This window comes from Acipenser ruthenus, chromosome 47, assembly GCF_902713425.1.
Source record: "Acipenser ruthenus chromosome 47, fAciRut3.2 maternal haplotype, whole genome shotgun sequence".
NCBI lineage: Eukaryota > Metazoa > Chordata > Actinopteri > Acipenseriformes > Acipenseridae > Acipenser > Acipenser ruthenus.
The window spans coordinates 3,357,729-3,370,308 of record NC_081235.1 but is presented as its reverse complement, the minus strand read 5'-3'; the positions used below and the strand labels follow the sequence as shown (position 1 = coordinate 3,370,308).

Below are 12,580 nucleotides of genomic sequence, written 5' to 3'. Positions count from 1 at the left end.
TCTTGTGAACCGGGCCCATAAAACAAACTTCTCACAAAAAAGTCAATCACATAAGCTGGCACAGTTTATACTTTGTTTATATCAATTAACATTATAATACAAGGGGCATAGAGTGCCCTGGCTTTCCACCAGTCGTAAGACTTGCTCAAGACAGGCAAGGGTCCCTGCGTGGCTCACCTGGTAAAAGCACAGCCGCGGCAGTGCAGACTTGTGTCTTGCATGTATGAAGCTGCTGGTTGTTGCCGGGGATTCCACAGGAAGCGTCGTATTGGCCCTGGCACTCCTGCAGATTAGGCAAAATTGGCAGGAGGAACATTATTGGACATGGGGAAAAATAAAATAATAGGGTACACTAGTATATGTAATCCCTGCTGGTCTCTTTGTCATAAAACAAACTCACAGCATTGGTTTCTGTGGTGCTCCAATTTCTTAAAAAGAATGCACTACTTAACAGTGCAACTTAACTACAGCCTCCGATTCCATGGGCCACATTAGCAGGGTCTAGGGGTAGCCTCAGGTGGTCCACTTACTCCTGGCTCGTGGGTGCAATCTGAGATCCAGAGGAGATGAAGTGCATCTCTGCGTTGGCAGTGCCCTGGGGAAGGTTGGCGGCCGCGATGCGCTGCTTGAATATGAAGGGGAAGGCTTTCTTGAAGGCCTTGCGGAAGTTAGTTCCCATGAAGGAGTACACAATCGGGTTGACAGAGGAGTTGGTGTAGGACATGCAGTGAGCCCAGATCTTCACCTTGTAGATGTAGTAGTCACGCTCAAAGCTGGGGCTGAAGGCCTGCACCAGGATGTAGAGCTGGATGGGGCCCCAGCAGAGGGCAAAGAGAAGCACCATCACAGCCACCATGCGGGAGATCTTGGCTCTCATCGCCTCCGAGCGCCCCGCCAGCAACTGCAGCTGGAAGTGGGGAGACGTTTGAAACTCCTGACTAGCTTTATGAAAGCACATGTAGCTTCAAATTTAATTTCCTTTGTTTTTACTGCCCTGCTGCCTTTTTATGAGTGAATGATAACTCTGTTTTAGGCTACTTTCACCTGAGTTCAAGAACTATGCCAGTGGCCTGCCATACACATCTGTAAGGTATTAATCAACAGACTCTTATCTCTATGTCTTTATGGAAGTAAAAGCCAACGCCATCTAGTGATCTGCCACTTGGGAAATATGTTTAATTTAGTACTGCTGGCATTACAAATGCTGGGGAAGAGATAATGCTGGCGCTTACACATATAAAGATACTTTGGCCAACAAAAATGCCATTTGAAGCGACTTACTCTTTAGCATTATTTCAGGTCCCCAATTGTATTATTCTTAATTTGTTTTGCTTAAGACAAATTCAGGATATGTAAATATTTCAAATACAACACTGCAGCTAAACTGTTGAATCCTGGAATTCAAGCATCGATCCTCGTTAGAAAATGTGCATATGTTCTTCTGGTTTTATCCACCATAGGCCCATGTAAAGAAACCTCCATGATTATGACATTAAGAAGAGCAGTGCTTCTACCTGATAGTTGTTGTCAGATGGTTCCACAGTGGGGCGCCCCATCTGGCATAGCATGGCGGTGTAACACACACAGATGGTCACTAGGGGGAGCAAGTAGACCGCCAGGAAATTGTAGAGGATGAAGGCTTTCTCGTGGGAGATGGAGGGGAAGTGTTCAGTGCAGTAGGTCTGTGGTCCGAACCATTCCCCTTTGGTTATCCGGTGGTACATGGGGACTGGGATGGACACCAAGAATGAGCCTGCAGCATAGAAAAGGAACAGGCGGGAGTCCAGACAACGCAAGGACACTTCTTCAACTTTTCATGATGTGCGCAATCATTCAGGGTGGTTCTTATTGCAATCACTCAAACGCTGTTTTTGTTTTTTGATCAGTCTGTGTTGCTTTCACCACAGTTCAGGATCTGCCCTTCAGTTCCAGTTCCCTATCATTACTATCTCTAGCCTGCGATACACTAGCCTTGCAGTAGAAGTAAGAGCCAGCGCCATCTAGTGGTCTGCAATTTTAGTTTTGCTGTTCACTAGATGGTGCTGGCGCTTACTAATATAAAGACACATCTACAAGGAGGCTTGGTGGTCCAGTGAGTAAAGAAAAGGTCTTGATACAAGGAGGTTCAATCCCAGCTCAACCACTGACTCTCTGTGTGTGACCCTGAGCAAGTCACTTAACCTCCTTGTGCTCCGTCCTTCAGATGAGACATAAAACCGAGGTCCTATTGGAAGTGACTCTGCAGCAGCAGTTGTGATGCATAGTTCAACCCCTAGTCTAAGTCGCTATGGATAAAAGCACCTGCTAAATGACTAATTAATAAAATTTACATTTGTCTATGGCAGACAACTAGAACTGAAGAGCAGCACCATAACACTGACTTATCAAAGCACATAACACAATATAATTTGAACTACTTACTCTCGAACATGTGCACTGTAGCAGACACCTATGAGATCAAAGAGGAACAAGTGGCCCAACATATTCCATATTCATCGCAATCCCTATTGCTAATTGTGTTTGCCTCCAAAGGTCACTTTATGCAAATACCTCAAGCTAAACAATGTAAATTAATGGAAATAACATCAAAATAACAGACAGAGAGATCAGGATGGAATCAAGAGAACATCAAGATATCAAACCTCACATTAATTTGTCATATGACCAATACTATATGGCACTATATAGTACTGGACATATTCTAAATAATATGTCTTATTTTTGTTAAGGGGTTTGCACTGTTTCCCTACAGCAGCAGTAAGGCACATGTCAGAAAGTTCTTATGGATGTTACTAAGCTACTGAACCCTGGAGGCGAGAGCCCAGTCAGGGAAGTGGAATGGCTGACCAGAAGGGAGGCATGAGGAGGTTCATTTTTCTCCCTAGCCTACATGTAGATGAGCTTTAGGCTAATGTTTCACACTCTGTGGGCTCCCAGCCAAGATCTGCAATTCAACATGACCACGATTCGAAACAACAGGCTCCTGATTGCATGACTAAACCTGCACCACCTACGCTAGTGCCTTTACTGGATAACCTTCTTTGTTTTAATCCTTAATAAAAGATAACATGTAGCTCAAACTAGAGCCTTCTCCTGGACTAAACGCTGCTCGGATTTTGCAAGCTGATCTTACCTATCCAGATCCCCAGACTCACTGTGGCGGCGACTTGAGGAGTTCTCTGTCGCAGGGAGTGCAGTGGATACACCGTCACGTACCAGCGGTCAACACTCATCGCTGTCAGTGTCACGCACGTCGCTTGGGCAGAAACCTGGAGAGAGAGAGAGAGGATAGGCACCAGAAGTGCGAACCCACAACCTCTAAATAAAAAATAACCACTAAACACACATCGGTTATTCATGTTAATAGGATTCCCCTGGGCTCCTATACTGGAACATTTGGTCCTGAAAGGTAACCATGGCAGTTTTTCCACCATCCTTTATTCTAACTCGGCTGGATGGCTACTGTGGCTTTCACCATTTTGAAAGAGTAATGTATCTAAATGACTGTCACCTGCTGGATGTAATTGACTAATTTGCACATGAACTCCCCGAAGATCCAGCTGGGAAGTGGGTACAGAGCGGCGGTGAAGGGCACGCAGCACACCAGGAAGATGATGTCAGTGGTGGCCAGGTTAGCTGGAGAACGGGAAACCATTTGTTCGTTAATTTGGTTTCGGTTGAACAATTGGTAGTTTGGTACAGTGCATATGCTCAAAATGTCGAGGACCAGTTTAACCTCAGACTTGAATACAGTATTACGTTTTTGACAGGACAACTTCTCGTAGCCCATAGAGTTCACATAACATTAAAAAAAAATGTGACAGACTGTAATATAGAAAGAAAGAAAGAAAGAAAGAAAGAAAGAAAGAAAGAAAGAAAGAAAGAGAAATGCGCTTACCGATGTAGAAGTTGGTGACAGTCCTCATTTTCTTGTGTTTGGTAACGACGTAGATGACCAGTGAGTTGCCCGCGAGCCCCACCACCATGAGAATGGCGAAGAAGAGGGGCACGAGCCAGGCATCGACCAGGAACGGGGGGTTAAGCGGACCCGAGCTGTTCCTGCACAGACCCGGCCCGACACACGAGTCATTGAGCAGGAACGCGATGGAGTCCTTCAAACTGGGGCTCTCCGACGCGTCAGGAAACATCTCTAATAATAATCATTCACACCTATACATTCAATGCATAGTAATGAAGGCTCAAGCCAAAACGTGTTTATTATTATTATTATTATTATTATTATTATTATTATTATTAAAGCCGCATTCCTTATAATAAAATGAAAATAGAATCATGCTGAGAAAATAAGACCCAACAGTAATAATAAATAGATCTATAACTTCACAAGTACAGTACATTGATAAAGGCAGTAGCCGAAATGTTTGTCGACTTGACTTAGTGTATTAAGGTGTACACAATAATAATAATTACCTTTCAAGATTTGAGTAGGTTGTCTACTTCAGACTATTTTGCGCTGCTCCAAAAATGTCAAACTATTATAAATTGGGCTTTCCAAATAACATTAGTAAGCGCACAACATCTTGCGGCTGTTTTTGAAGCTGAAATGATGTTCTTCAAGTAGCAAGAGTAAGGTGACGAGGAACTCCCCGGTGCGGTGCTGCTGCCTGACTGATACAGGTCGGTTTGTATATTATTACTAGACAACCAGACTTCGCAATGGATAAAGAGAGCTGCCGCGCATTCTTCCTGCTGGTGGCTTGTCACTGAAGTCCATGCAGTTTTCTTTGAAAAAAAAAATGCTAATTCTGTCTGGTAGGTTTCAAAATAAATTCAGAAATACATAATAGTTCATAAACTGACTTGTTGTTTTCCAAGATCACGAGGCGCAACACGTTCGGGCAGAAAAAGCACAAAAACATTTTCTGATGGAAATGAAACTCTACCGCGGTTTTATCAACCTGTCTTTATATTAAATACAGTGATGCTGTTCTGCTGTTGCGTCTGATGCCCATTTAGACCGTGCTGCTATTTATATGGTTGTCCCATCGCGAGGGGCGGGGTGTGGGACGGGACACGGACGGACGAACGACTAGCCTGCAATGCTTATTTTAGCATTCTGTAATAACATGTGTTACCTGAACACATACAGGTATCTGTGTGATTCTGGAGCCGGTCTGACGCACATGACGCGCGTTTCAGCTCAATTGCTCAATTGTGCACGCTATTATTTGACACACTAGAGTGAACAAACCTGTGCTTCAATCGGTAAACCTTGTGCATGAGTCACTGTACGTAGTACCACTTCCCTTGAAGTATCAGCGATTACCAGCAAACATCTAACTTATTAACACATCTCCCTCCAAGCACAACTTCAAAACGATACTACCCCTTAACTGGGTGTAATTAACACATTCATACATGGCCTGATTCTTCCTAGGACAAAATCCAATATACCGGTCCTGTATTTGTTTTACACCTGCATAACGAACTGAAGCATACAACAAGTGATATTAGTGGAATTATATTGTTAGCAACAGTAACGTTAATATTGCACACATCACCTTAGCCCTCACATGCAGCAGAACTGACATGCAGGGTCTGGCTCGGGACTCGGTACTAGTCTTCCTTGACTGGAGGGGTATGGCATTGATTTAGGGAACGCGGATAGTACTCTTCTGCATCGAATGCTTTTAGTCCCTGAACTTTCATGTGCTCCACATTCACTAACATGGAGAAAAAACCACCCTAGAAAGAGATCTATAGCACACACCTACATAGTTTAACTGTCGGAGGATGAAAGGGTTAGTCACCAATTTCGGTAAAAGCCCTTCAATAATAATAATAATAATAATAAAAAAAAACGGGTTAGATAAACCATGTTACTAGAGAAACTTTTTATTGTTTTCTTTATTTTTCTAAATTCAGGTATAAATGTTTTTCAAGTACTATAGATAGATAGACAGATAGATAGATAGATAGATAGATAGATAGATAGATAGATAGATAGATAATACTGTTGCTTGTAATTTCTATTGCTGTTGCTCACATTGTGATTGCAGGTGGAATGCATGGAGTAATACTGAGATTCAACACAGGAGCAGGGCATTAGGTAACAATATGGACAGCAACTCTGAATTATTTTAAGTTGTATTTGAAAAATATCTGCTAGATCAGTCAAAGTGTCTTTACAGGAGTGAAAGCTTGTGAATACCTACTCTGTTGGTTCAACGACATATAGTTTGTATCAGATGGAAATGATGTCAAAATAAAATGAGCTATTATGATTAAAAAATATAGTAGAGGGTGCTGTGTAGAGCTGAGGGAACACGGAGCCACTTTTACAGGAGCAGTGGCTTGAAACCTGGTTCCAGGAGACCGGGAGACCTTCTTAGAGGCTGTATCAAACCCCAAGTCTCCTCTGGTGTGCCGTGCAGCGGCCTGAAACCTAGTCTCATTAAACCAAGTTCCAAGCTACAAAGTGGCTTTGTGTTCCCTCAGCTTAAGATTTTCACCCACTGCTATTCACCCACTCAAGGTCAGAGCGGCTGGTAAGCCCACTCATGACAAAGGCCACTTTGACCTCTTATGGAGGGGATCTCAGCTTGTATGATACAGCACCCTGTGCAATATTCTACATGTACCCAATAGCTTGTATCTGATGGTACAGTCAGAGAGTAGGTGGGCAGGCAGAGTTGAAATGAAACATGATTTGAATGGCATGAGGAACGCCGCTAGCACCAGGGATTCTCCAGACAAGCTCTAAGCAAGGTACAGACAGATGAACCTAGACACACTCAGAACGATTTAAAACTCCTTCAGATATAAGTAGGAAAAATGTAAAGCAATTATAAAAAAACATTTTTTTTTCTGTAGAATCTCTAATGGATTGTTTCAGAAGTTATGATGAAGTCTGCCTTTAATTAAAACACAGAAGCAAAACTCTGCCATTCACAATGCAGATTTCTGCATTAAACCATTTTGCATCATCATTCTGAAAAAAAAGAGGATAAAACTATTGGCACCAATGCCAGCTTAAAAGAGACCCTGGAGTGCAGTGTTCAAGCAATCTTTAAAATGAGGTACTCTGTCTATAATTGTGTGCCGTCAGCAGCAGGGAGAATGCAGAAAGAAGGAGATTTAAATTACACACATCAGGCAAATCATATTGTCTGAGGCACACATGTGGAAAATGTTCTCTAATTGCTTGGTACAGGAAATAACTTTAATTACTTAAGCCTATTACATTGTGGTATGGTTCCTTGCAGTAAAAATGTTTCCCCACACTTAGGGGAAGATATAATTATTTTGCACTGCGCCCTATGTACGCTTAAGTGCAATGCAAATTACTCACGCGCACAAATAATGATCAGCAATTATAACGTGGGGCTCAATGAGCCATGCGTCAGAGAAAAGGCAGCAAAGTCCTCTTGGCGCACAGAAAATAAATGTTTTCTGAGAAGGAGCTGAGAGTCCTTACATCTGAGGCCACTCAGCATGAAATGGAGTTGTTTGGAAAAGCCTCAGCCAACATCAGTTATGTTAGTATCCTTAGGAAATTATATGTATTGACCTGCCCTTTTCAGCAATGCATCCAGAAATGTGCCTGGCACTCTGGAAAAGGAGGATTGGGCTGTCCCTCTAGACACTCCAACTGTGGTCTGAAAGGTATCAGAGGCTAAGTAGTGCAGAGAACACAGCACTTTCCCATGTGCTGGGATAGCGGTCCCTAGATTGACGCTGGGGTCTAGCTCATCGCTCAGCTATTAGGTTTAGGATGACCTGCGGAGTGAGACGATAACGCTGTAGCAATGCATCCCAAACAAAGTGACCCTTCTCCGAACGTGTTCCTAACTCTCCTCAACAAGAGCCAAGTGTCGCTGCATCAGGAAGTGTCACCATCACCAATGACAGGTCTCTGCAGGTGTGTGCTTTTATACAGCTCTTAGTTACTCGCTTCAACAATGGTTTGCACCTTGTATAGAGGTGTAAAGTTTTTGGAGAGTCATCGATTGCCTAAGTGCAAGGCAAAATCCTTACATCACATTGGAATGTTTGCGCCCACTTAGTATCCAGATCCCACCCAATTCCATTCTCTTTTCTTAATCTAATTGCATTTCTTTATAATTCTAATGGATTAATGATGGCAACGTGCAAATTTGATAGCGGGTGCAGAACGCCAGGAGAACACCATTCTTTATCACTTTGCGCCTTTCCTTCCCTCTACCCTTTAATGTAGTATGACGTACCTTTGTGCATGCACATCCTGTCCTATAAATACTGTGCTTGTGTCTTCGGAAAACAGACACATTTTAATTTAAATATGAATACAAAAGGATGTCCAAATGAAACATTTCTCACCCTGGACTTAATGTGATCAGATGCCTTGCTCTTCTTCAGTGTTTGTAATCCTTGTGAGTGGTTCTGGGTCCTGTTGCCCCAATGTTAGAAGTGAATACATCGTGTGTAGGGTGTCTCTCATTGTATAAGAGATGGACTGCAAAGCAAAGCCGAGCCATTCTGCAAAATGATGTCTTATACAATAAGAGGTGCCGACACACAACATATTCACTTATTATACACTAATGAAGATTTTACTCAGAAATTGCTTAAACAAAATATATTTGTATTTTTAAAACGTTTTTTTTTCTTTTCTATTTCTGCTTACTCTCTCTCTCTCTCTCTATATATATATATATACATATTCTAGTCAAAAGTTTACATACCCCAATGGAAATTTATAATTTCTAGAACTTTCTGGAAAACAAGTTAGGCATAGGATGATTGCTGTTCATTACCAATAAGTCAGTATGGGATAAAGTAAAGAGCTGTCTGATGACCTTAGGCAGAACATTATTTATTGTCATAAAACTGAAGAAGTATACAAGAAGATTTCCAAGCATTTGAGTATCCCAATTTCAACTATTGTTTCTATTATCAAGACGTACAAGACTCATGGTACTGTCACAACGCTCCCTCGGTCTGGAAGAAAGAAGGTTCTTTCACCAAGAACAAGTAGAAGAATTGTGAGGAAGGTTAATAACTCGACTGCCAAAGATATTCAAAGTGAATTGGCTGCAAGTGGGACTGGGGTTTCCATTTCAACCATAGGTCGAGTATTGCATGGTGAAGGTCTCAATGGTTGTAGGTCAAGGAAAAAGGCGCTCTTAGGAAAACATCACAAGGACAATTGCTTAAAGTTTGCAAAACGGCATTTGAATGATGGATGTGAGTTCTGGTCAAAGGTTTTGTGGAGTGATGAAACAAAGAGCTATTTAATCACACTGATAGTTGTTACGTTTGGAGAAACCCTGGTGAGCCATACAAAGAAAAGAACACCATACCTACTGTCAAGCATGGAGGTGGTAACATCCTTCTATGGGGCTGTTTTTCCTCTAATGGCACAGGAAATTCATCTGTGGGGAGTGGGGGCACTTTGTGCTAAACTGCCCCCTCCCAGAGGAGGAGGAGGAGGAGAAGTTGCCTGCCCAAAGACCAGAGAAGGAGGAGTTGCCTGCCCAAGAGCCAGAAAGGGAGGAGCTACCATCCTGCGTGTGGAAGGGGGAGGAGCCGCTGCCGTCTTCAGCGCCGCCACCTCGCACTGTTGTCAGCAATGCTGCATTCACAATTGTCACTGCCATGCGCCACCACTACCTGTGTGAGCAGCGCTACCGCTACTGCCGGAGTGCCCCACGCTGATGTCAGCACTGCTGGCTGCACATCCGGAGGAGTCAGCATTTCCGCTGTCAGCATTGCCGCTGCCTGCGTGGTCACGGCTGGAATGCCCCGCACCATTGCCAGTGTGGCTATGGCTAGAGTGCTTGCCAACGCTGCCACTAGCAGCATTTGCGCTGCTGGAATGCCTCGTCCCGCTATCAGCGTTGGAGACACCCTAGCAGCCTTGTGTGCTGTGCACAAGGGGGGAGGTGTGTGGCAGTGTGGCAGGGTGAAAGCCCTGCTGGTGCATGTGCGTGTGTGTGTTCTGTGGGGAATATTGGATTGGTAGTTTTTCCCTGTCAAAACACGTGGGAATGTGGCTGGAGCCGACAAGTGAATACATGATTAAGTGATTAATTAGGCTCCAGCCATGGGTGTATAAAATACGTATTCACGGGGGTAATGAGAAAGGGTTAGGTTTGATGTTGGTGTTACACCTTTTGGCCTTTTGACAAAGGGTCTAACAACAGACCTTTTGTTTTGGCCCTTGTGCCGTTTGTTTTGTTAAATGTGTTTTTGTTAGTGTTTTGTCCGTTTTGTTTTGTCTGTTTGCTTTGATTATAAAGCGCATTAGCGCAATTTAACTTGCAGTGTTGTGTGTCCGAGTCTCTGTCCCTGCAATACCATCTGGTATCAAAAGAAAGATTTGGGTGAAAGATCACACCTAAATTTCTCATTTTGTCTGTAAGTTCATAAGAGAAGCCACCAAGGAGTAAATCAGACATATAACTGTGTTGCTTCTGAATCATCCCAGAATCATCACTTCTGTTTTATCTGAGTTTAGCATTAAAAAGTTTTCAAAAATACATTTTTTTTATGTTAGCAAGATAGGTACTCAAAATATTTACAGCCGAGGTGTCACCCTGTTTCAGGGATAAATATAGCTGTGTATCATCAGTGTAAAGCCGTGTCCACACTTGAGCGATCAGTTGCGCAACCCGATTGCTCCTGAAATCACGCAACTCAGTTGCGAGCAATTGCTGTGTCCACACCTGAGCAATTACTTGTGCAACAAGGTTCCCGCGTCTACAAGTTTCATTTTTTTACGATAACTGAGGCGACAGGTTTTTTTTAACATTTTTATTCCACACAAGGTGAAGTAGTTTTTTTCAGTTTCGACAACGGAGTTGACACTTTTTTTGGTCAGGTCGTACTTTGGTCCTGTAATTAACGAGGAAGAATTGGCTGTTATTATTTTTTCAGTTGTTCAGCAACTACTCTTTCTAAAACTAGACAGAAATGGAAGATTTGAAATAGGTCTGTAGTTATTAAGAACATTGTGATCCAAGGTAGGTTTCTTGAGCAGTGGTTTTAATATAACCCAGAACGACTAAGAATAATTGCAAACACCATACAATTTAACAGGGATATAAAAAAGCAAGGAAATGGACAGTTACTTTAACATTTTCCTTAAACCGCAAGGAAATCAAAGAAATTAGATTTGTATAAATTGCTTTCATTATGCATGCGGTTTCAAGTGCTGTTTGTTTGCTGAGCACCTGGCGCTATGCACAATACTATATCCAGAATAAAAAAACATTATACTTCAATAGTATCCCTTTTGCTAAAATATGTGTAAATTGGATACGAAAAGCAATTTTCTTTAAAGCAGAACTCAGATTTCTAAATGATTACAGAAGTAAAACCTGCCTTTATCCCAAGATAGAAATATAACATGACAGGTGATGAAGGAGGTCGCTTTGACCTCCATCTCCATAATGCAGCTCAGCACACACACAGTGTGACGGGTTCTGATCAGTATAAAGTGGTAAAAACAATGCTGTACCTGTTCCAATACGAGTGGCAAACACTGCTGCAGCAGCAAAGGTCATTCAAAATGATCTAGGAATCTATGAAAAAGACCTAGGAGTTTATGTTGACTCAGAAATGTCTTCATCTAGACAATGTGGAGAAGCTATAAAAGAGAGAAGTGTTGAATTTAAATCAAGGGAAGTAATGTTAAAACTTTACAATGCATTTTTAAGACCTCACCTCGAATATTGTGTTCAGTTCTGGTCACCTCGTTACAAAAAGGATATTGCTGCTCTAGAAAGAGTGCAAAGAAGAGCAACCAGAATTATCCCGGGTTTAAAAGGCATGTCGTATGCAGACAGGCTAAAAGAATTGAATCTATTCAGTCTTGAACAAAGAAGACTACGCGGTGATCTGATTCAAACATTCAAAATCCTAAAAGGTATAGACAATGTCGACCCAGGGGACTTTTTTGACCTGAAAAAAGAAACAAGGACCAGGGGTCACAAACGTAGATTAGATAAAGGGGCATTCAGAACAGAAAATAGGAGGCACTTTTTTACACAGAGAATTGTGAGGGTCTGGAACCAACTCCTCAGTAATGTTATGGGAAAAGCATGCTCATTAATACCAGCAACAGTGCTACCCCAAACAGCAACACATCTTCACAATTCTCTAGTGTGTACTTGATAAAGAAACCCCGTCCGAGCCCTCCACCTCCAGTGAAAATCAGGTAAATCCAAGAGAAACATACGTTTCCAACATGTAGCATCCCACCCCTCTGGTGTGCATTGCATTCTCATATCACACACTACCCCATGCAGACCTCTATATCTCCACACTCCCTAAAATTACAACACATACTGAAAGCACTTGATTGGCATTGATTCATTGAAAATGGGACTGCGCATCACATAGTATATGAACAGGGAATTCCACAGTGTCTGGACAATAACTCATCCTAGACCTGGAGTACAGCTACAGCACAGCCATAAAGTCTGAGTTAATTCCGGCCTCAGTTGGTTTTTGTCCAGCTATTCATATTTCTAAAATATCTCTCATCCATACTATGCTGTGAAATGCAGTTACAATCCAACTTTATCCAAAAAGTGTTTTGCAGTTTTAAAAACTATATATTTTGCCTCAGCATAAT

At 42.3% G+C, this 12,580-nt stretch overlaps 1 protein-coding gene across 1 annotated transcript; it reads right to left on the bottom strand.

The window, feature by feature from the left end:
- Positions 1-164: 164 nt before the first annotated feature.
- Positions 165-4,148, bottom strand: LOC117401494 (G-protein coupled receptor 54-like). The gene is made up of 5 exons (XM_059014293.1): positions 3,899-4,148; positions 3,512-3,636; positions 3,134-3,269; positions 1,515-1,753; positions 165-907 (listed from the first exon to the last, which is right to left on the bottom strand). Exons 1-5 carry the CDS (start codon positions 4,146-4,148, stop codon positions 527-529), a joined length of 1,131 nt encoding a protein of 376 aa, XP_058870276.1. The 3' UTR covers positions 165-526.
- Between the last annotated feature and the right edge of the window lie 8,432 nt (positions 4,149-12,580).